The sequence below is a fragment of the Entelurus aequoreus genome, linkage group LG14 (assembly GCF_033978785.1).
Source record: "Entelurus aequoreus isolate RoL-2023_Sb linkage group LG14, RoL_Eaeq_v1.1, whole genome shotgun sequence".
Lineage (NCBI taxonomy): Eukaryota > Metazoa > Chordata > Actinopteri > Syngnathiformes > Syngnathidae > Entelurus > Entelurus aequoreus.
The window spans coordinates 39,216,916-39,241,471 of record NC_084744.1 but is presented as its reverse complement, the minus strand read 5'-3'; the positions used below and the strand labels follow the sequence as shown (position 1 = coordinate 39,241,471).

The 24,556-nt window shown below is 37.7% G+C and overlaps 2 protein-coding genes across 4 annotated transcripts in view; one reads left to right on the top strand and one right to left on the bottom strand.

Moving 5' to 3' along the window:
* Positions 1-19,967, top strand: part of fastkd1 (FAST kinase domains 1) — a 154,316-nt gene extending 134,349 nt beyond the window's left edge. The window contains exon 16 of the mRNA XM_062069851.1: positions 19,950-19,967. The gene's annotated coding sequence lies outside the window, so the exon portion shown is untranslated. The remainder of the gene's footprint in view (positions 1-19,949) is intronic.
* The window catches only part of col28a2a (collagen, type XXVIII, alpha 2a), an 84,589-nt gene that overhangs the window by 34,268 nt on the left and 25,765 nt on the right, over positions 1-24,556 (bottom strand). For all 3 annotated transcript variants that reach the window (XM_062069848.1, XM_062069849.1, XM_062069850.1), the window contains exons 4-15: positions 20,979-20,999; positions 20,823-20,882; positions 18,872-18,925; positions 15,936-15,980; positions 15,828-15,854; positions 15,708-15,752; positions 15,476-15,520; positions 10,556-10,609; positions 7,567-7,635; positions 7,387-7,455; positions 7,231-7,299; positions 598-666 (exon numbers count right to left, since the gene is read on the bottom strand). In XM_062069848.1, coding sequence (XP_061925832.1) covers positions 598-666; positions 7,231-7,299; positions 7,387-7,455; positions 7,567-7,635; positions 10,556-10,609; positions 15,476-15,520; positions 15,708-15,752; positions 15,828-15,854; positions 15,936-15,980; positions 18,872-18,925; positions 20,823-20,882; positions 20,979-20,999 — 627 coding nt within the window. The remainder of the gene's footprint in view (positions 1-597; positions 667-7,230; positions 7,300-7,386; positions 7,456-7,566; positions 7,636-10,555; positions 10,610-15,475; positions 15,521-15,707; positions 15,753-15,827; positions 15,855-15,935; positions 15,981-18,871; positions 18,926-20,822; positions 20,883-20,978; positions 21,000-24,556) is intronic.

The following is a 24,556-nucleotide window of genomic DNA, read 5'->3' as shown; positions in this document are numbered from 1 at the left end:
ATTCTAAACCTAACAGCAGTTTAGTATCATGGGTCAAAAAGTCCCCATTGACAACCATTATAAATAATTGTTTTAACTGTACAGTCATCACACAATATAACTATACTTTTTCTAATTTTGGGGTTACATTTTGGAGAAAAAGAATACCGGTACACTTAGTCATATTTACTGTTTAGAATTAGATGAGACAATAATGAAGTATTTTTTTACAGGGCTTTAACACCGTGGTGAATTTTTAACATTTATATGTTTGCTGTTTTTATTTAGGACTAAAGTTGATTAATAGATCTGAGCAAAAAAAGTAGAAACAATATGAATCACACATTTTTTACACACTTAAATGTGTTGGGTTAAAACATTTTACTCAGTGTATCGCTGATATATGAAATAATTTCAAATATAAATATTATGAACATGAAAAAAACTGAGGAAAAACATTCTAGTTGGAGTAACACAACTGAAGGTTTGGCCAAAAATATACCTGAAAGGATGAAAAAGTCCCTAATATACTCTGAGAGTTAAATAACCAAAGGCGTAGCTTTGTCCATAAAGTATATTTAATGACATCCTGCAGCTGCATTTTTATGTGACACTCACCTGTTCTCCTTTAATTCCAACCCCCTGTTGTCCTCTTGAGCCCCTCGGCCCTGGCAGCCCCCGATCCCCCTGTGAAGCAAAATCATGCCGACTTAATTACATCACTACCACTTGATATTGTTGGGTCTTTGCCAAGTCCATATTGTTCTCAACCTTCTGAAAAGGAGCATGTTGGCTCCTGTTACCAACTTCTGACTGATTTAAATGAGCTTACCTGAAAGGAATGGAAGGCTATTTGTTTTTCCATGTCAAGCTTATTCCACGGCTTTTTGCTTTACCAGTGTCATGCAGTCGTGAGACGATGACATTTTGTGAAATAAAATGCAACATGTCATCTTAAAAGTGCATGACTACGTGCCTTTTACAGCAGGCTAAATTGAGCAGCAACACCCAGGAAGTCTGGCAGGGGAAAACAGATGTCAACTCGCTGGAGGACATTTCAAGTGTATTTCCTTAACAAATAAAAGTCTTCTTTTATTTCCACATAAATAAGCCCTTCCCAGTGATTAACGTCGACACAGGTGGTATCTTGCAATAAAGAACAGTAAAATAGTACATATATGTATTAATGTCATTTAACTCTACATGCAATGTTTTTTAATGCAACTGCAAGGTAGAAAACCCTAAAAGCAGTGAAGTCTTCACGTTGTGTAAATGGTAAATAAAAAGAGAATACAATGATTTGCAAATCCTTTTCAACTTATATTCAATTGAATAGACTGCAAAGACAAGATACTTAACGTTCGAACTGGTAAACTTTGTTATTTTTTGTAAATATTAGTTCATTTAGAATTTGATGCCTGCCACGAGTTTCAAAAAAGCTGGCACTAGTGGCAAAAAAGACTCAGAAAGTTGAGTAATGCTCATCAAAGACTTATTTGGAACATCCCACAGGTGAACAGGCTACTTCGTAACAGGTGGGTGCCATGATTGGGTATAAAAGCAGCTTCCATGAAATGCTCAGTCATTCACAAACAAGGATGGGGCGAGGGTCACCACTTTGTCAACAAATGCCTGAGCAAATTGTCCAGCAGTTTAAGAACAACATTTGTCAACCAACTATTGCAAGGAATTTAGGGATTTCACCATTTAAGGTCTGTAATATCATCAAATTGTGCAGAGAATCTGGAGAAATCACTTCACGTAACATTGAATGCCTGTGACCTTCAATCCCTCAGGCGGTACTGCATCAAAAAGCGACATCAATGTGTAAAGGATATCACCACATGGTCTCAGGAACACTTCAGAAAACCACTGTCAGTAACTACAGTTGGTCGCTACATCTGTAAGTGCAAGTAAAAACTCTACTATGCAAAGCCAAAGCCATTTATTTATTTATTTACACTCAGAAACGCCGCCAATTCACTGGTTTTGGGTTTTGTAAGTCCTGGTTGAGGACTTTTAAACCCTTTTTAAAAAATAAAGTTTACACAGAGTATACTGTAAAGTACATGTACAGTACTGAGATGCAAAGTGTTGTGCGGTGTGAAAAAAACTCCCAAAGAACTCAATGACTTGGTTGTAATGCCTGAGTGAACACTCAAGATAAGAGCGAGTGATTTGGAACTGAGAAGAGGTTTTGACAGTTCATGAACTATTGTACATACAGTGATGTGTCATTGGAATCCAAGCAGATTTTTTGTGGTAAAGAGGTGGACAATTTGCTTTTATGGTCCAATATGGACCCTGAAGCACTCCAAAGCATTCACACATTATACAAACCCCGTTTCCATATGAGTTGAGAAGATCATCAGTAACCAGCTAGAGGATTTTTTAGAATCAAACAATATTTTATCTCCATTTCAATCTGGTTTTAGAAAACAGCATAGCACTATTACAGCGGCTCTTAAGGTCTTCAATGATTTAATCGAGGCTGTAGACGGCAAGAAATATTGTGTCGCCCTATTTATTGATTTGTCAAAAGCATTTGACACAGTAGACCACAGTCTGTTAATTCAAGCCCTTCATCACGTTGGATTATCTAAAAATGCAGCTGCTTGGTTCACAGACTATCTCTCCAGCAGAACACAATGTGTACAGGTGGCTGGGACCACCTCTTCATTACTGGACATTACCAAAGGCGTTCCACAAGGCTCAGTGCTGGGGCCCATTTTATTTTCTATCTACATAAATAATCTTTGTAATAATTTGTCAAATGCAATGTACCATTTTTATGCAGACGACACCATTATTTATTGCTGTTCAACCTCCATCACTCAGGCTTTTGAGTTTTTACAAGCTGCTTTTGATGTCATCCAGGCTCGCTTATTTGATCTTAAATTGGTTTTAAATACAGATAAAAGCAAGGTAATGGTTTTCTCTCATTCAAGGGTGCTACTGGAAAATATTCCAAATATTGTAACATCAAATGGAAACCCTATACAGCAGGTCTTAAATTACAAGTACTTGGGTTTTACTCTTGATCAGGAGCTTTCATTTAAAGCCCATATTAACAACTTGGTCTCTAAGCTTAGGGTAAAGCTTGGTTTCTTTTTTAGAAATAAAAACTGCTTCTCTCTTAAAGTCAGAAAGAAATTGGTGACAGCAACTATCTTGCCTGTAATTGATTATGGAGACGTGCTTTATTTTAGTGCTTCATCTAAATGCCTCCAGTCCTTGGACACTGTTTTTCATTCAGCACTAAGATTTGTTACTGGCTGTCGTAGTCTCACCCACCATTGTCAACTGTATATGAAGTCAGACTTATCTTCATTGAGTGCACGCAGATACACACATTGGCTGACTTTAATTTATAAGGCTCTTTTAGGTTTAATACCTCCATACTTGTGTACTCTGTTACAAAGAAAAAGCAGCTCTTACGCATTACGTTCTAACAATTTGTATGTTTTAACTGTTCCTCAGGTACGGACTAAATTTGGCAAAAGAGCTTTTGGCATTGCTGCCCCTATGGCGTGGAATGAATTGCAGACGAAACTGAAACTTACAGAACTACTTCCATTTGGAGCCTTCCGTTCTGTCCTGAGGGACAAACAGCGAGAGACGTTTGCACAGTGCCTGTGTTTTTAAAGATGTAAATCTCTGTTGTTTTACACTTCTCTTATGTATTTTAAAATGTATGTCTTAATGTATTTATTTTGAAACTGCTCTGTGACATGTGCTGTTGACCTCTTGGCCAGGTCACCCTTGTGAAAGAGATCTTGATCTCAATGGGTTTTCTTATCTGGTTAAATAAAGGTTCTAAAGTTGGGAAATTGTGTTAGATGTAAATATAAACGGAATACAATGATTTGCAAATCCTTTTCAACCCATATTCAATTGAATGCACTACAAAGACAAGATATTTGATGTTCAAACTCATAAACTTTATTTTTTTTTTGCAAGTAATAATTAACTTAGAATTTCATGGCTGCAACACGTGCCAAAGTAGTTGGGAAAGGGCATGTTCACCACTGTGTTACATGGCCTTTCCTTTTAACAACACTCAGTAAACGTTTGGGAACTGAGGAGACACATTTTTTAAGCTTCTCAGGTGGAATTCTTCCCCATTCTTGCTTGATGTACAGCTTAAAGGCCTACTGAAATGAATTTTTTTTATTTAAACGGGGATAGCAGATCCATTCTATGTTTCATACTTGATCATTTCGCGATATTGCCATATTTTTGCTGAAAGGATTTAGTAGAGAACATCGATGATAAAGTTCGCAACTTTTGGTCGCTGATAAAAAAAGCCTTGCCTGTACCGGAAGTAGCGTGACGTCACAGGTTGAAAGGCTGCTCACATTTCCCCATTGTTTACACCAGCAGCGGGAGCGATTCGGACCGAGAAAGCGACGATTACCCCATTAATTTGAGCCAGGATGAAAGATTCGTGGATGAGGCATGTGAGAGTGAAGGACTAGAGTGCAGTGCAGGACGCATCTTTTTTCGCTCTGACCGTAACTTAGGTACAAGCTGGCTCATTGGATTCCACACTCTCTCCTTTTTCTATTGTGGATCACGGATTTGTATTTTAAACCACCTCGGATACTATATCCTCTTGAAAATGAGAGTCGAGAACGCGAAATGGACATTCCCAGTGACTTTTATCTCCACAACAATACATCGGTGAAGCACTTTAGCTACGGAGCTAACGTGATAGCATCGGGCTTAACTGAAGATAGAAACAAAATAAATAAACCCCTGACTGGAAGGATAGACAGAAAATCAACAATACTATTAAACCATGGACCTGTAACTAAACAGTTAATGCTTTCCAGCCTGGCGAAGCTTAACAATGCTGTTGCTAATGACGCCATTGAAGCTAACTTAGCAACGGGACCTCACAGAGCTATGCTAAAAACATTAGCTATCCACCTAGGCCAGCCAGCCCTCATCTGCTCATCAACACCCGTGCTCACCTGCGTTCCAGCGATCGACGGAGCGACGAAGGACTTCACCCGATCATCCGTGCGGTCGGCGGCTAGCGTCGGATAGTGCGTCTGCTATCCAAGTCAAAGTCCTCCTGGTTGTGTTGCTGCACCCAGCCGCTAATACACCGATCCCACCTACAACTTTCTTCTTTGCAGTCTTCATTGTTCATTAAACAAATTGCAAAAGATTCACCAACACAGATGTCCAGAATACTGTGGAATTTTGCGATGAAAACCGAGCTTTTTGTATTGGATACAATGTGTCCGAATACTTCCGTTTCAACGATTGACGTCACATGCATACATCATCATACATAGACGTTTTCAACCGGAAGTTTAGCGGGAAATTTAAAATTGCACTTTATAAGTTAACCCGGCCGTATTGGCATGTGTTGCAATGTTAAGATTTCATCATTGATATATAAACTATCAGACTGCGTGGTCGGTAGTAGTGGGTTTCAGTAGGCCTTTAAGTTGTTCAACAGTCCGGGGGTCTCCGTTGTGGTATTTTAGGCTTCATAATGCGCCACCTATTTTCAATGGGAGACAGGTCTGGACTACAGGCAGGCCAGTCTAGTACCCGCACTCTTTTACTATGAAGCCAGGTTGATGTAACACGTGGCTTGGCATTGTCTTGCTGAAATAAGCAGGGGCGTCCATGGTAAGTTGCTTGGATGGCAACATATGTTGCTCCAAAACCTGTATGTACCTTTCAGCATTAATGGCGCCTTCACAGATGTGTAAGTTACCCATGTCTTGGGCACTAATACACCCCCATACCATCACAGATGCTGGCTTTTACACTTTGCGCCTATAACAATCTGGATGGTTCTTTTCTTCTTTGGTCCGGAAGACACGACGTCCACAGTTTCCAAAAACAATTTGAAATGTGGACTCATCAGACCACATAACACTTTTCCACTTTGTATCAGTCCATCTTAGATGAGCTCAGGCCCAGCGAAGCTGACGGCGTTTCTGGGTGTTGTTGATAAACGGTTTTCACCTTGCTTAGCAGAGTTTTAACTTGCACTTACAGATGTAGCGACCAACTGTAGTTACTGACAGTGGGTTTCTGAAGTGTTCCTGAGCCCATGTGGTGATATCCTTCACACACTGATGTCGCTTGTTGATGCAGTACAGCCTGAGGGATCGAAGGTCATGGGCTTAGCTGTTTACGTGCAGTGATTTCTCCAGATTCTCTGAACCCTTTGATAATATTACGGACCGTAGATGGTGAAATCCCTAAATTCCTTGCAATAGCTGGTTGAGAAAGGTTTTTCTTAAACTGTTCAACAATTTGCTCACGCATTTGTTGACAAAGTGGTGACCCTCGCCCCATCCTTGTTTGTGAATGACTGAGCATTTCATGGAATCTACTTTTATACCCAATCATGGCACCCACCTGTTCCCAATTTGCCTGTTCACCTGTGGGATGTTCCAAATAAGTGTTTGATGAGCATTCCTCAATTTTATCATTATTTATTGCCACCTTTCCCAACTTCTTTGTCACGTGTTGCTGGCATCAAATTCTAAAGTTAATGATTATTTGCAAAAAAAAAAAAAAAGTTTGTCAGTTTGAACATCAAATATGTTGTCTTTGTAGCATATCCAACTGAATATGGGTTGAAAATTATTTGCAAATCATTGTATTCCATTTATTTTTACATCTAACACAATTTCCCAACTCATATTGAAACAGGGTTTGTAGTATTCTAATATTCAAAATTCTTACCCCACAAAATGCTATAGGCGTTTAGTATTTTTCATCATTACTATTACAATAGTTATAAAAAAAAAGACTTCAATCAACTTTTTTTTTTTAAATATATATTTTTTTCAGAGAATATTTTACAATTTTTGGATCCTAAATTAAGCATTTTCGAGTATAAAATGGCTCAATAGACCAAAAAATATCAATACTACAGTAGTATTGGCCACTAGAGGAGATCAGACCAGTATCATGGCCACTGATTGACTCAGCCTCAGAAAGCATTACTATATTGGATTAAAAGAGTGTAAAGGTGGCCAAAGGGTGTTATTTCATACCCAGAGGGCTCTCATAATGTTGAAAATTTTATTTAGAAGCTTTTAAATTGTTTTAGGCTGTAGGTATGAAAATATGGGATTTATTATTAATTATTTGTACTTTGCAGGAATTCATTTACCGCTGTCCAGAACCAATTAACAGAGATACACAAGGGATGAATGTATATTCTATTAGTTCAAAATGAAATACAAATACACTATCAGTCCTAAATAATACCTTTGGTCCGGGGAAGCCCTCACCCTGGGGTCCTTTCTCCCCCTGAACACCTTGCGGCCCTTGCGGTCCCTGCAAAAAACAAACCAAAACATAAATTGGCTGCACACACACAACTAAAACATTTCTATTACACTTTATTAAAGAATCCAAACTCACATGTGGGCCATGTTCACCAACTCCTGGAGGACCACTGGGGCCTGGGCGGCCTTGGAACCCCATGTCACCCTATGTACAATTTGAGAAATGTAATGTATTAACACACTGAAAAATGAAAGTGCACGTAAACTAGTGCAGATAAGACAATAGATCAAGCACAAATAAGACTTTTTGACCTACTTTTGGTCCTGTTAGCCCAATGCCGGTTTCCCCTTGAATTCCTGGAGGGCCAAGTGGTCCACGTTCCCCCTGTCATCAAATGAAGGTTATCAGGTATCTCATCACAGGTCAGGACATGTTTGAGCTCAGAGCTTTTCTAACCATGACACAAAAAACAAGATTATTGCAAACAATACAATGCACTTAGGGCCTGATTTACCAGGATTCAAATACCATGCACTAAAAATAAGAGTGTGTACTATTAGTGGACGGTGCAACCCGTGTGATCTACTAAAGCTGCATGTGCAATTGAAAAGTGGTGCAGACCGCCTTATTTAAATGAGAATTTTGCATGCATACGGGGCTTTTAGCACGGTGACAATAATTTTTCTGCACATGTATGTCATCACGCTCCTACCTGTGTGCTGCTGGTTCAACATATCGCACACATCTATCATTCATAACATCTTTTGTGAATTACGATCTAGACCAGTGGTTCTCAAATGGGGGTACGCGTACCCCTGGGGGTACTTGAAGGTATGCCAAAGGGTACGTGAGATTTTTTTTAAATATTCTAAAAATAGCAACAATTCAAAAATCCTTTATAAATATATTTATTGAATAATACTTTAACAAAATAAATGTTTAGAATTAAGTTCATGAATCCAGATGGATCTCTATTACAATCCCCAAAGAGGGCACTTTAAGTTGATGATTACTTCTATGTGTAGAAATCTTTAATTATAATTGAATCACTTGTTTATTTTTCAACAAGTTTTTAGTTATTTTTATATCTTTTTTTCCAAATAGTTCAAGAAAGACCACTACAAATGAGCAATATTTTGCACTGTTATACAATTTAATATATCAGAAACTGATGACATAGTGCTGTATTTTACTTCTTTATATATTTTTTTCAACCAAAGATGCTTTGCTCTGATTAGGGGGTACTTGAATTAAAAAAATGTTCAAAGGGGGTACATCACTGAAAAAAGGTTGAGAACCACTGATCTAGACAACAGAAACATATGCACACTGACACTTAATCTTGTGCGTGAGGGAGAAAATGCGTAATGAAAGAGGTATTTTCATGCAGGAGACATATTATAGTAATATATTTCCTACTTAAAAAAATGAACGACATTAAAAAAGTAAAAAAAACAAAAAACGCCAGATAACACCAAAATTAGTTTTTTACTCAATATGACAGTAATGTTCTTAGAATCCTGAAATAATGCGAAAGAAGTAATAAAAAAAATAATTCAAGCATAACTCCTAAACCAATATGTCTAATGATGCCTGTATTAATGTATCTTTGTAATTTTTACTACAAACATGTGCTTTTGTAAGATTTGCAAACACAAAAATTAGTGTTTTACTCAATATGACAGTAATGTTCTTAGAATCCTGAGATAATGCGAAAGAAGCAATAAAAGATTTATTGGTGCATTAATGCATCTAATTAATGTTTTCCCATTTTGGCCCCTTAGGTGCTTCAGTAAATTTCAGCAGTCAAAATCAATAATACAAACATCACTCAATCATGGCAGGTGGAAGCTGCAGGTTAACTAATCAGGTGTTACAACCTGCCCACAGATTTTGACAGCTGAGTTTGACGGATAAAATAAGTGCTGGCAAGAGCCAAATGGTAATTAATTTAATAAATACATATTTAAGTACTTATTTAAATGTGTCATCAATTAGGGACATCATCACCCTTCCCCAGCGTTTTACCTTTTTCCCCATTTTTCACAGGGCGCCTTGTGGCGACCCATCAGCGTTCCTGTTCTGTAACCCTGTACACTGTTTGTTTGTCTAATCTTGAACGGGTTTGTGCTGAAAACAAAGTTTCGTTGTACTTGTGCAATGACAATAAAGACCCACCTACCTACCTACCTAAAGAAATCATAAAAGCATAAAAAAATTAAATCAATAATAATTCAATCGTGAGCTAATCTTGGAAAATAATTAAATAAATCATGAAAAAAATGACATTAATAATCAATGAAATAATTAAATACAATTTTACACAAAATTAATTAAAGAGACATTTAATAGGACATGTATTTAAGTCTGATTATAATGAATTAATGAGACATTTAAGTATTTATTTATTTATTCATTAAATTTTTCTCATTCGGCCCTCCATAATGAAGTAGGTTACATATTTCTCTTTCTAATTCTAAAATATTCCATATGGTTTTAAAAACAAAATATTATTAAGTCAATATTTATAATAATACAGACTTTCTTGAACTAAATATTTCTTTATTTATTTTAAGCTTCTGATTTAAATTTTTTTAGAAATGTTGCCTTCTACAGCAGCTTAAGAAAAATAAAGAAAAAAGTAAGGATTTTTTTTTTACCTAGAAAACTAATTTACTGAATATTGGAGGAAACTATAGCTGAGGCAGAATTGTACAATTGTACCAGTTGTATTGGTGTCACTTCTATTAAACATTTTCTTGGTCAAGTGCTTAAAATACGATATACTTGATATAAACTTGCCATTTCTTTTAGCACATGCATTTTATGTTGCATCACTGAATGCAGTGTGTATCATTTATTCCTTATTTGGGTAAAAAAGAAAATACAAAAACAATTGTTTCATGACATTCTAAATGATTATTTTAAGTATTACTTTTATACATGAATCTGAAAGAGCCCATACCCAGTAATGTGGGATGATTCACTGTATGTCTGTAAAAATGTGTGTACATGTCCCCGTACAGTGGAACGTATATATTATACACAACTTTTCATGTACTGTGTTCACACTTGCTGGAGGCACTTCCTACACTGGATACAAGCCAATGGAACAAGATCAAACATTTGTCAATGGTTCATTCTTCCACTATTACGATAATGATAAGGAAGATTTATAAATGCCAACGAAGAGGTCTTTAACAAGCCGCTCCCTGTGCGTGGTAAAACTTCAACCTGTTGCTTACAATGTTTACATAACAAGTATAAAGGTGACATTGTACTGTGTTATTAACAAGGTACTAACCTGCTTTCCCTGTGGGCCCATTGGCCCGATGTCACCATGTGGTCCTGGTAGCCCCTGGACAGACACAGCATGCAATTAATGTGCGTACTATTATTATAATCTTGGAACACAATGCTGGAAAAATAGTCCATAAAAGAAAGCAAACTAATTAAACGAGACACCATTAGCAGCAAATGACAACATTGGATTGGTAACCAAGTGGTTAGTGGTCTTCTGAGTTGAACAACAAATGTTGTAACTGTGTTAATAGTTCAGTTCAGTTCAGTTTCAGTTTATTTGGAACATGCATACGATACAATGTACTGCATCACATATTTCCAGTTGTTTCATTACAGCACGTCCAAAAAGGAGTAGGAAGAAGCAGAGCTTATTTAATCCTACCCCTTTTCATACCATAGCAATTTTATCCAATTCCCTTGTTCTCTGTAACAGGACGGTGAACAAATAAATAATACACCATAGCAAGCTAACAAATATTAATTACAAAAATAATCTTTGTCTCAAGAAAAAGAAAGGGTTCAAGATGTTCATCATAGGGGGCAGATATTATGTGTTTTATTTCTTTCTGCTACTTTTTGTTCATGATTCATTTTTATGTCATGTTGATTGTTTCTTGTTTGACCTTAAATGAATGAAATAAAACAAACAAACAAAGCACACACTACAAAATCGTGAATCCAAATGGCGATCCGGATCACCCCAAAAATTGAAATACTTACCTTATACCTTAAAACATTTCTGCCATTTCTCTAAAGGTTTATCAAAATCCACGGTTAACTTTTTGAGTAATTTTGCTTTTTATGTATTCAATATTTGTTTACTTACTTATGATTTATTCATTTATTATGGATTTATTCACTGTTCTTCTTCTTTTCGGATGTGCTAAAATGAAACAACTGGAAATATGATTGTATCGTATGCATGTTCGAAATAAATTGAAACTGAAAACTAACTGGCCAACCAACTTGGTTGTCACACTCATATCTCGCCACCAGAGGCTGCTGTCTCTCAAAATGGTATTATGGAAATGTACATAATGATCAGAGCTCACCGACATAATCTTCTTTAGAATAAAACAGAGAAGCCTTTTTGTGTTTTTCATGTCAAATTGTAATAGTTTATATCAGAGACCTTCAACAGGCAGTTTGTAGGAGGTCCGCAGAAGTACTGAAGGATTTGTGACATTTTTGGTTGATATTGAGTTTAAAAAAATATACTTTTTATATTACCCCCCGAAAATGTAAATGTCTCTAGATACTGATCCAATACACCGTAGTGTAGTTTAGAAATGGCGCAGGCATGGCCACCCTATTCACTGTATATGTCAGGTCTAACATAAACACATGAATAAATATCATATTATTAGTGTATATTCATGTAAGCAATTAAGATACCAAGCGATAAGCACTCTAGTTGCAAGCTAGTAATTAGCGACGCTATACTGTATTATTTGAATATCTTAGTATTGCACAACAAGGAACCTTTTGGACAAGTTTAAATTAAAAATGATCCATCCAGTTTGAGGGCTCTAGGCCTGGAAAATGTGGAAGACCCGTGGTTTAGATGATTATTTTCAAGCTAACTTGTTGTTCAACAGTTAGCCTTGAAGAAGGCAAAAGATTCCAGTTGGGGTTGGTTGTCACAAACACTCATATATTCATACATATCACATATACAGTAGGCTGGCTTAAAGATATGTTTCCTGTTAAGTTAAAGTTAAAGTTAAAGTACCAATGATTGTCACACACACACTAGGTGTGGTGAAATGTGTCCTATGCATTTGACCCATCCCCTTGATCACCCCCTGGGAGGTGAGGGGAGCAGTGGGCAGCAGCGTAGCCGCGCCCGGGAATCATTCATGTTGCTTGCTCATTGTGTGTTAAGATGCATGAAGTTATGTACAGTGCATCCGAAAAGTATTCACAGCGATTCACTTTTTCCACATTTTGTTACGTTACAGCCTTATTTTAAAATGGAATACATTAATTGTTGTCTTTAAAATGTAGTGGAATTTCTGACCTTTGAGCTATATTTCGTGTCTGTCAAGAATGTCTGCTCGTTTAATTTCTTTTCTATTCCAAACCATTGAAGGACCAGAAAGGCCAAAGTTGAATATGGAGTTTTGATGTTTTGATTGTCTAAGTATGACTAAGGGATTCAAGGATGTTGCATAACAAACAGGTCGAAAACATCAGGACCTTGACGCATGAAGAAAACAGATAAAATGGTCAAGTGACAAGGGCTGAGTGTGATTGCTCGATTCTTGTGTCCTCCGGAGGACGTTTGTCTGTCTGCACAGGCAGCTCAATCCAACTTTGTACTTTTGATTATTGGTAAATAAACCTTTTGTACTAAACTCACTTTTGTTGCAGTTTAAGCTTTGGACAATCCACTACAAAAATTCTACAGACAATACTCCATAATGAAAATGTGAAAACGTTTTGTTTTTTCGGTCTCTCAGACCATGAGAAACAAAATTCTCTGGTCAGATGAGACGAAGATTGAACCCTGTGGTATCATGTTTAAAGGTAATCAGGCACCGCTCATCACCAGACCAATACCATCCCTACAGTGAAGCAAAGTGTTGGCAGCATCATGCTGTGGGGATGGTTTTCAGCGGTAGGAACTAAAAAACTTGTCAGGATAATCTCAAGGCATTCAATTGATCACAACTGGACTGTTTGGTTTGTCTTAGAAGACGTTTCGCCGCTCAGCCGAGTAGGCTTCATCAGTTTGTGCTCATAGACTTAACTTGGTCAGATCTAGTCTAGCGGCTGGTGCCAAAACCCCAAATATCTATACTCCAAAACCAGGAGGGTGTGCCTGGGCAAGATGGTTTCGCCCTATTGTAGGGAGAAAAACAACTGTTTTAATGCAAATGACCAATCCTAACTGTCAAAGCCAACGACAGTTGGTGAAGTGTAAATTCATGATATTGTGTGGCAGAACAATCGCTGTGGATCGACTACTACTAGTCCAAAATAGTGGGAATCCCGGCATAAGCATTCCATTCAGTTGTGAACAGAATTTTTCTAACTCCTGTTATTAGTTGGAGGCTAAATTGCAGAGTCTTTTAGGAATGGTTAAAAGGACAGTGTTGTATTTGGGAGACAGGTGGTGTTGCAGACCACCTCCTCTGTTCAGGGATGGTTTTTCCACCTTGACAAAGATCGCTTCCCTCACTCCTCTTTCGTACCATCCGTCCAGAATCTGTACATTTTTGTTGTCAAAGGAGTGATGTTTCTCCCTCAGGTGCAGGTAGACATCTGAGTCCTTGCCTGTCTATGCTGTGCCATGCGTCGGCTTAGTGGTTGGTTTCGTTCTTTCATGTACATGTGATTTTTACGTTTTTTATTTTTAATACATTTGCAAAATGATAAAAAGCTTGTTCACAATAAGGCTGGAACATTTACAAAATGTGAAAAAAGTGAAGCTCTGTCAATACTTTCCAAATGCACTGTTTTGTCAGCTTGTCAAGGCAATTCGACTTTTAAATGTAGTTCTGTCTTCTTGCCCTTTTGAAAAATATTTTATAATTAAAATAACATTTTATCAACCAACTTAATAGTGTGTGACAACCATCCCTGTGATGGGGTTGGTTGTTCCTTCGGAATGATTATTGAACGTAGTTTCTAATGGAAAAATATGTGCCTTGGCTCAGTAACAATATACCATTTAACATCCGTACAGACATTTGCAGAAGCATATCAGATGTTTTAAAGTTGGAATGTGTAATGATAATATAGAGCTAAGACAACTTAAAGGCTTACTGAAACCCACTACTACTGACCACGCAGTCTGATAGTTTATATATCAATGATGAAATCTTAACATTGCAACACATGCTAATACGGCCGGGTTAATTTATAAAGTGCAATTTTAAATTTCCCGCGAAACTTCCGGTTGAAAACGTCTATGTATGATAACGTTTGCGCGTGACGTCAATCGTTGAAACGGACACATTGTATCTCAATACAAACAGCTCTGTTTTCATCGCAAAATTCCACAGTATTCTGGACATCTGTGTTGGTGAATCTTTAGCAATTTGTTTAATGAACAATGGAGACTGCAAAGAAGAAAGCTGTAGGTGGGATCGGTGTATTAGCGGCTGGCTGCAGCAACACAACCAGGAGGACTTTGAGGATAGCAGACGCGCTATCCGACGCTAGCCGCCGACCGCATCGATGATCGGGTGAAGTCCTTCGTTGCGCCGTTGATCGCTGGAACGCAGGTGAGCACGGATGTTGATGAGCAGATGAGGGCTGGCGTAGGTGGAGCGATAATGTTTTTATCATAGCTCTGACGAGGTCCCGTAGCTAAGTTAGCTTCAATGTCATCGTTTCTATCTGCATTTAAGCACGATGCTATCACGTTAGCTCCGTAGCTAAAGTGCTTTACCGATGTATTGTCGTGGAGATAAAAGTCACTGTGAATGTCCATTTCGCGTTCTCGACTCTCATTTTCAAGAGGATATAGTATCCGAGGTGGTTTAAAATACAAATCCGTGATCAAAAATAGTAAAAAGGACAAAGTGTGGAATCCAATGAGCCCTTGTACCTAAGTTACGGTCAGAGCGAAAAAAGATACGTCCTGCACTGCACTCTGGTCCTTCACTCTCACGTTACTCATCCACAAATCTTTCATCCTGGCTCAAATTAATGGGGTAAGACGTCACGCTACTTCCGGTACAGGCAAGGCTTTTTTTATCAGCGACTAAAAGTTGCGAACTTTATCGTAGATGTTCTCTACTAAATCCTTTCAGCAAAAATATGGCAATATCGTGAAATGATCAAGTATGACACATAGAATGGATCTGCTATCCCCGTTTAAATAAAAAAAATTCATTTCAGTAGGCCTTTAAAATGCTCACAAGCTCTGAGCAGTCATAATTACATAATATCTTGTTAAGCAATTACGAACCTGTAGTCCTCTTTGCCCTCTTACACCAAGTAAACCCTCAGGACCCTGCATGTCACAAAAACAACATTTTCATTTATAAAAAATATCCCCTATGTATCTATGTATATATACATATATATACACACATACACACACACATATATACACATTTATGTATGTCAATACACATATACATATATATAAATATATATATACTTAATATGTGTGTGTTGTGTTATACATGATGCTATACCCTGTCTCCTTTGACTCCTGGAATGCCACATTCTCCCCTTTCACCCTGTGGACAGATTACCAGGTATTTTCAGGTATTGTACATGCTTATCATTGAATTCAATATAACTGATTTCCTTACCTTATCGCCTTTATAACCTGGTTTTCCCTGCACATTAAAAAAAACATTATTAGTTAATATGGAGAAAATATGCACCGCACACTTAGACCTAATGTTTGCTTTGATTACCTCAGTACCTTCTTGTCCAGGTAGACCACCTAGTCCTGCTTCACCCTAAAATGTGACCAGGATAGAGTTGTTGGATAAATGAATGGAAGTTCATCCAATTCTTATTATGTTTTAGGACTGTTTGTTAAGATGGAATATTAATGGCTGCAAATGTGTTTGAAGGTATGTCTTTTAGGGAAATCACAGACTTGCTAACATACTGTACATTTAATACAGTTAACGGGTTTAGGGATAAATGGAGAATGAATAATCATAATGGACCTTTATTTCCATCGCCCTCCCATTTAAATGGTTTCCCCATCAATCAATTTTCCGTCTTAAAACTTTTAATGTTTTTAAAACCCTCCCTGGTTCTGCGGTGTGACAGTGTTGATGGTATGGAATGGACAGCATAGAGCCATAACAATCTGGGAGAACAATGATGCTTTTCCCTTTTTTTCTGAAAAATGTTCTTTATTTTGAAACACAAATGTTGACTAGTATGTTATGGGGTCTGACACATTGATGTAATACAGCGCTACATGTAGTGCATTAGTCATAAAAATAGAGCCTAAGCCCCCAAGCTAAATTGGGCCCTATGCAGAAATATATTTGGAGCCCTTCCCTTTTTTTTCTTACTTTTCTATCAATGCAAAACGATTTTTAGACTTTTTAATTTTTTAAAAATTTATTTCAATTTGATGCATGTTTTGTACTAAAACGAATTCATGGGAAATAAATTGTTCAATCATTATTTTTTTGTGTGTTTTTTTTTTTTTACATCATTAAAACATACATTAAGAAAATTACTACTTCAACACCAACTGGGAATTGAACCCATTACCGTCAAGCACTAATGTGCCACGGGAGGCACAGAATTAACAGGCAAATTTGCCATTTTACTCCCATAAACAGACAAAGCAGAAAACTGGGTTTGCGATAAAATTTCATATGAAGTGACCTGTCATGAATTAATTGACATTTTCAATGGGATTCTTCATGCAAAACAGGGTCCTTCTACATTTAGGGCGTCCCTGATAGCACATGCCACACATTATGTGTGCATGACATCTCAACATGGACTTCTTTGATTTTCATGTTTTCTCAGTATCAGTCATCATCCAAATACAAACCCAAAAGCAGTGAAGTTGTCACGTTGTGCAATTCGTAAATAAAAACGGAATACAATGATTTGCAAATCCTTTTCAACTTATATTCAATTGAATAGACTGCAAAGACAAGATGTTTAATGTTCACACTGAGAAATATTTTTTGTTGTTGTTGCAAATAATCATGAACTTAGAATTTATTGGCAGCAACACATTGAAAAAAAGTTGTCAAAGGGGCATTTTTACCACTGTGTTGCATGGCCTTTCCTTTTAACAACACTCAGTAAAGGTTTGGGAACTGAGGAGACACATTTTTGAAGTGGAATTATTTCCCATTCTTGCTTGATGTACAGCTTAAGTTGTTCAACAGTCTCCCGTCTGCTATTTTAGGCTTCATATTTCATCACACATTTTCATTGAGAGACAGGTCTGGACTACAGGCAGGCCAGTCTAGTACCCGCACTCTTTTACTATGAAGCCACGCTGTTGTAACACGTGGCTTGGCATTGTCTTGCTGAAATAAGCAGGGGCATCCATGATAATGTTGCTTGGATGGCAACATATGTTGCTCCAAAACCTGTATGTACCTTTCAGCATTAATGGCGCCTTCACAGATGTGTAAGTAACCCATGTCTTGGGCACTAAAACACCCCCATACCATCACAAATGCTGGCTTTCGAACTTTGCGCCTACAGCAATCCGGATGGTTCTTTTCCTCTTTGTTCCGGAGGACACAACGTCCACAGTTTCCAAAAACAATTTGAAATGTGGACTCGTCAGACCACAGAACACTTCTACACTTTGCATCAGTTCATTTTAGATGAGCTCTGGCCCAGCGAAGCCGGCTGCGTTTCTGGGTGTTGTTGATAAATGGCTTTCGCTTTGCATCGTAGGGTTTTAACTTGCACTTGCAGATGTAGTGACCAACTGTAGTTACTGACAGCGGTTTTCTGAAGTGTTCCTGAGCCCATGTGGTGATATCCTTTACACATTGATGTCGGTTTTTGATGCAGTACCGCCTGAGGGATCCAAGGTCATGGGCATTCAATGTTACGTGCAGTGATTTCTCCAGATTCTCTGAACATTTTGATGATATTACGGACCTTACATGATTAAATCCCTGAATTCCTTGAAATGTTGTTCTTAAACTGTTGGACAATTGGCTCACACATTTGTTGACATAGTGGTGACCCTCGCCCCATCCTTGTTTGTGAATGACTGAGCATTTCATGGAATCTACTTTTATACCCAATCATGGCACCCACCTGTTCCCAATTAGCCTGTTCACCTGTGGGATGTTCCAAATAAGTCTTTGATGAGCATTCCTCAACTTTCTCAGTCTTCTTTGCCACTTGTGCCAGCTTTTTTGAAACATGTTGCAGGCATCAAATCACAAATGAGCTAATATTTCCAAAAAATAACAACATTTTTCAGTTCGAACGTTAAGTATCTTGTCTTTGCAGTCTGTTCAATTGAATATAAGTTGAAAAGGATTTGTTGTATTCTCTTTTTATTTACCATTTACACAACGTGACAACTTCACTGCTTTTGGGGTTGGTAGTTTGGGCTAGCTTTGATGCTTTAACTAAACTAACTACACTACTTTCCGACTTTGCTATAGACATTATCGTAAACATTTGCTGGATGCCCAGTGGGATACATTGTGATTGTCTGCGCCCATGCAATACAAGTTGTCTTTTGAAAAACAACGTATCATTTAACGATTTTAGTTAACCAGACTCAGAATGAAAACATTAGCTGAGGTGTGCAACTCTCTAGAAAGTATAAATCCTGTTTTAAGGAGTCTCTCAGCTCAAAGTCTGGCCATGTGTGTGACAAGGTGAACACCTTATGCCCTTTCAGCCCTGGGGCTCCATCTTCTCCAGCGCGACCTTTCTTCCCCTGAAGAATGAAAAACAATCACAGGTTTAGATTTGACTGATCCCTTCTGTTATTTTTGTCTGCTCCTTGTCGTGTAAGGAATTCCTTTTTTTCCCCCGATCAAAAAGTTGAATTTTTGTTGTCAGGCGGAGACACTGACAGACGTAGGTGGGTTAAAAGAACAATATGTTGATGTGTGAATGTGTGCAAAGCACTTCAGAATGAGGCCGTAAGTCACCTCTGGGTGACGTCTGGATGCTCCAGAAGACATGAGGTGTCTTGCCCGCTGGGTGTCGGGGGTCATAGCTTTTGAGACGCACCTGGATGCGTGTCAGTTGCTATCTTGCAGACACCGCTGGTTCACGACCATTTAACCAATAAGAGCAATTATGAGAGCGTCCTTGTCTGAGCATAAGAATGTGAAGAATCTCTCAGCAGAGAAAGCACCTGGTTAATAGCCGTGCAGCTGTCTGTCAGCATAGCATGATTATCTGCCAGCTTGCTTGAATGGATGTTTGCATAGGAGTCTGTATGGGGCTGTGCAAGTACAGGGCTGACAAAATGTGGGCCGGTGCACAGGTTAAACCCAAAGTCCAAGGTAGGTTGCACAGCCCCCCAATGACCATGGAAAAAAACTATTTTTATTTAATTATAAATTAAATGGAAAACTTTACACTCAATGCTTTTCAATGTTACCATTTTCTAATACGTGTCATGATCAGTTTCTAAATGTGCCCTATATGCCTTCCTTTTGTCTCTATCAGTTTGTTAGGTTATATTTGACCTATTTGACATACAGTACAAGCCAAAAGTTTGGACACAACTTCTCATTCTATGGGTTTTCTTTATTTTCATGACTATTTACATTGTAGATTGTCACATCAAAACTATGTATGAGGAGTTATGTACTAAAAAAGGTGAAATAACTGAAAACATATTGCAGTTTCTTCAAAATAGCCACCCTTTGCTCTGATTACGGCTTTGCACACTCTTGGCATTCTCTCGATGAGCTTCAAGCACGTCTGTGAAGTGAAAACCATTTCAGGTGACTACCTCTTGAAGCTCATGGAGAGAATGCCAAGAGTGTGCAAAGCAGTAATCAGAGCAAAGGGTGGCTATTTTGAAGAAACTAGAATATAAAACATGTTTTCAGTTATTTCACCTTTTGTTAAGTACATAACTCCACATTTGTTCATTCATAGTTTTGGTGTGACAATCTACAATGAAAATAAAGAAAACACATTGAATGAGGAGGTGTGTCCAAACTTTTGGCCTGTACTGTATTTGACCACTACGTTTTTTTTTATTTTAGGGGAAGCTAAGCTTCCCTTGCAGTCTTAGAGCAATCACCACTGCAAAAGATAAAATCTTGTCAGATATCTGCCAATCAATCAGTAAACACTTTAATTAAGAAACAAGTACAAATAATCATATCATATGCTAATAATGATTGGCCTTCATAATGCAGGGTATAAACTATATTGTATACTACATGGTATCCATCCATTTTTCTACCGCTTATTCCCTTCGGGGTTGCGGGGGGCGCTGGAGCCTATCTCAGCTACAATCGGGCGGAAGGCGGGGTACACCCTGGACAAGTCGCCACCTCATCACAGGGCCATTGTATACATTACAACATTAATTGTTAATGACAGAATTAACACAAGGTTATCAACACTTTCTAACAGTCACTCCAAAGTGTGTAAAACTATCTTTGGATAAGGCACATTTTTGACAAAGATCTTAAACTTTATTAGCTTGTGCATCTGCGCTCAATAGTGTATTTCTTGTGTGTAAAATGCCTGCTGGCTACAGAAAAGGCATTTTACCCGATTGTTCAAGCCAGTGCATTTCAGAAAAATGTATCCTGAGGACATGTCGACACGTTCTTCAAAAAAGGTTAACTACTAGTACTCACCGCAGGCCCACTAGACCCTCTCTCGCCTTTCTCACAAGCACATTTCTGAGTCAGAGGACACTGAAAAGACAGAAAATGTAAGTATAATACGTGTAGGTCACCTCGATATATGAGTAAATGTGAGTGTGCAAGGTTTATAAAGGAAGTATTACTTACTCCTTCATCTGCCAGGTCACTCTAGAAATAAAGGAAAACAACCTTTCAATTTCATTCATATTATAGTGTATTTTTGTATTGTTTATGTATTCTAACAATAATCCAGTCATCATCCATCTCAATGTAGGACAGGCAGAGGTGGGTAGTACCACGCTGCATTTACTCCATTAGATGTACTTAAGTACCTTGTAGGATAAATTGTACCGGTACTTGTCAGAGTCTGAGTCGGGTCAGGTCAGGCCTGATGGTCTACTATGGGTGAGACTGTAACCCAGTACAACCTGCCACATAGACCAGTGGTCAGCGTCTAAACTGGCTCCTCAACCAGCCATATTGCTCATCGGCATTTGGAATGTCTGCACGCTTATGGACGATGGCAAAACAGACGGACCTGAGAGACGGACAGGACTTGTTGCTGAAGAACTCTGGAGGTATTACAATTAGATCACGGTATTGGTCGAGACAAGACTCAATGAAGGCCAACTAATGGAAGTCAAAGCTGGTTATACTTTCTTGGAGGGTCTGGAAGGCCGTCAGGTGTTCGGTGAATTTAGGTCAGGCAGCTCTCAAAATGCAGAGTAAGGAACAATTAAAGGCTGATGTGAAAAAATGTTGCAAGCTACACAACTTCTTTAGGGAGGTTCATTTCATAGTTTAAATGGAGTGCTAAATTAGTCCATTGTTTGCCCTCCAAACTCAGCAGTTCTAGACCTGTCAATGTTAATGTGCTGTATTGTCAATGTTTATTTTGATTTGTGGCTGTCAACAAATAAATAAATAAACAAATCCACGTGTGTAACACACGTGGATTTGTTTACTTTTTTGTAAACGTTGAACGTTGAAGCGTTGAAGTCGCTGATGTAAACAATAATGGAATGAACATTGCATGGCGTTTTATATATTCGTTTACACACAACTTTACTAAAGTTTACTACAAGTTAGGTCATACACTTTATGATGGTCTATTTCAATTCATTGACATTTGATTATTTGTATATCATATACTTGTGTGTGTGTGTATATATATATATAAAAAATAAAAAATAAAAAATATATAGTTATCATTACGTATATGTATTGTTGCATTTGAACAACTGTATTGTTGATAATAGAGGTAAATTATGGGTATTGTTCATTATCAATAGCGCTATTTCTATTGGTATTTGTATTGCTCCATTTGTAGTGTAATAATGCTCATTGTCATTTCTGTATTATTTTTTATTTTCGCTAACTGCTTATTTGCTATCACTTTTACCATCATATTTGTACATGTCGTATTTGCTGATGTTGCTCTATTGTTGTTGTTGTTGTTGTGTTTGCTGTTGTTGTTTTTGTCTCTCTGTCTAATCCTCCTCTTGTCCCCACAATTCCCCCCTCTGTCTTCCTTTTTTTCTCTTTCTATCCCCTCCTGCTCCGGCCCGGTTGCACCAAATGATAATATAAATACATTTAATAAAGTCAAATACAAATAAGGCAACAAGAGAAGTATCCCACACTTCTCTTTTGTAAAGTAAATCTGAACAGCCGATATGGGCATCTACATCAACTATATATTTTGCCTGAGAAGCTGGACAGGACAAAAAAATAAATAAATAAAAAATAATAATAAAAAAAACATATATATATATATATATATATATATATATATATATATATATATATATATATATATATATATATATATATATATATATATATATGCATACTTTGGCGGCCCTGCCTCGAAAGAAAAAAATGTTTGCATTGGTGGCCTTCCAACTTGCCTTGGTGCCCTAAATTATTAGCCCTCCTTTAAGGCAACACTTGCCTTGACCTTAAAAAGTAAAAATTCGAGGCCTGATACTGCACTAAGGCAGCCTCTCCAAGGTTTCTCATAGTCATTCACATTGACGTCCCACTGGGGTGAGTTTTCCTTGCCCGTATGTGGGCTCTGTACCGAGGATGTCGTTGTGGCTTGTGCAGCCCTTTGAGACACTTGTGATTTAGGGCTATATAAATAAACATTGATTGATTGATTGATTGATGTAATTTGGTGTTTGTCGTCCACAATGGACGATTAGTCAGAGTAGTTTCAATGCAACTTTTTACTTTTGAGTTTTTTGTGAACAAGAAACACTACTCTTAAGTTTCCTTTTGAACGCTACGTTTATTTTACTCTATTGATTACTGCTCGCAGATATGCATTGTTTGTGTTAAGAAAACAACAGCGACTCGCAATCAGAAAAGGCAGCACACTTTTTCAATCAATGTTTACCTTAGAAACTATGGGAAAAAGAACATTTATATCTTGCGTGTCAGTAAAAAAGTTCACATTTCAGCCTACAAGAATTCCACTTCAAACTACAGAAAACATGTGATAAGTTTGGGATGTTTTTGATGTTTTAGTTGCACAAATGCTAACATTATCCCTGTTATAAAGTTATAAGTGACTTTAAAATGTGCATCTTTTGTGGTACAGGCTGCTGCAGTCTCTCTCTCTCTTTGTCACCCTCACTCTTTCCCTCGCTGTCTCTCACGTGCACACACACAGACACACACGCAGATTTCTTATATTTGTTACCTTCTTGAGACCTGAGAAAATGCCTACCTCTTTAGGACCACCCTTTCTAGATAAATAAAGATTTGTATTTACAACATTAATAATATATACATACTATGCAAATATAAAAAAGGTAAGCTTTTAGTTCATACTTTTTTGGGGGGAATTTTTTGTTTGTAATTGTTTTTAATCTTCATTATTTACTTCGTTATTACAGTATGTCTCTATATACATATATATATATATTTTTAAATTAATTTTGGCCAAAGGGGGCGCATTTAAATTTCTTACACACACTTATTAGTACATATGTTGACCAGAGGGGGAGCACTTCAAATTTTTACACACACTTATTTCATATGTTGACCAGAGGGGGAGCACTTTTAAAAGCGACACAGTCAATTTGAAAAATCCCTCCTTTTTGGGACCACCCTCATTTTGATAGATGTCACCAGCAGGGCTGCAAATGAGACATTCTCTATTAGATGCAATGTTTATGTCATCACTTGTTCACACCTCCTCATATGGAAGATACTTTTCCTTCTTCATGTCTCAAGAAGGGTAGAAATACAAGAACACACACACACACACACACACAGTTTTTGTGTGCTACAGGCTAATGATAGCGTATAAGTAACTTTAGATGCTAACGTTAGCTATCATTGAATGTATATTCTATTGTAACAACAAAAGGACTGCAAATTATTAGTTGCTTATCTGGGACTGCTTTTGTGTATGTACAAGTGCTCCAGGCGTCTACGTGTGTATTAGACAGCAGTGAGTGACAGTCTGACAACCATGAACGCTAGACCAGGGGTCACCAACGCGGTGCCCGCGGGCACCAGCTAGCCCGTAAGGACCAGATGAGTAGCCCGCTGGCCTGTTCTAAAAATAGCTCAAATAGCAGCACTTACCAGTGAGCTGCCTCTATTTTTTAAATTGTATTTATTTACTAGCAAGCTGGTCTCACTTTGCCCGACATTTTTAATTCTAAGAGAGACAAAACTCAAATAGAATTTGAAAATCCAAGAAAATATTT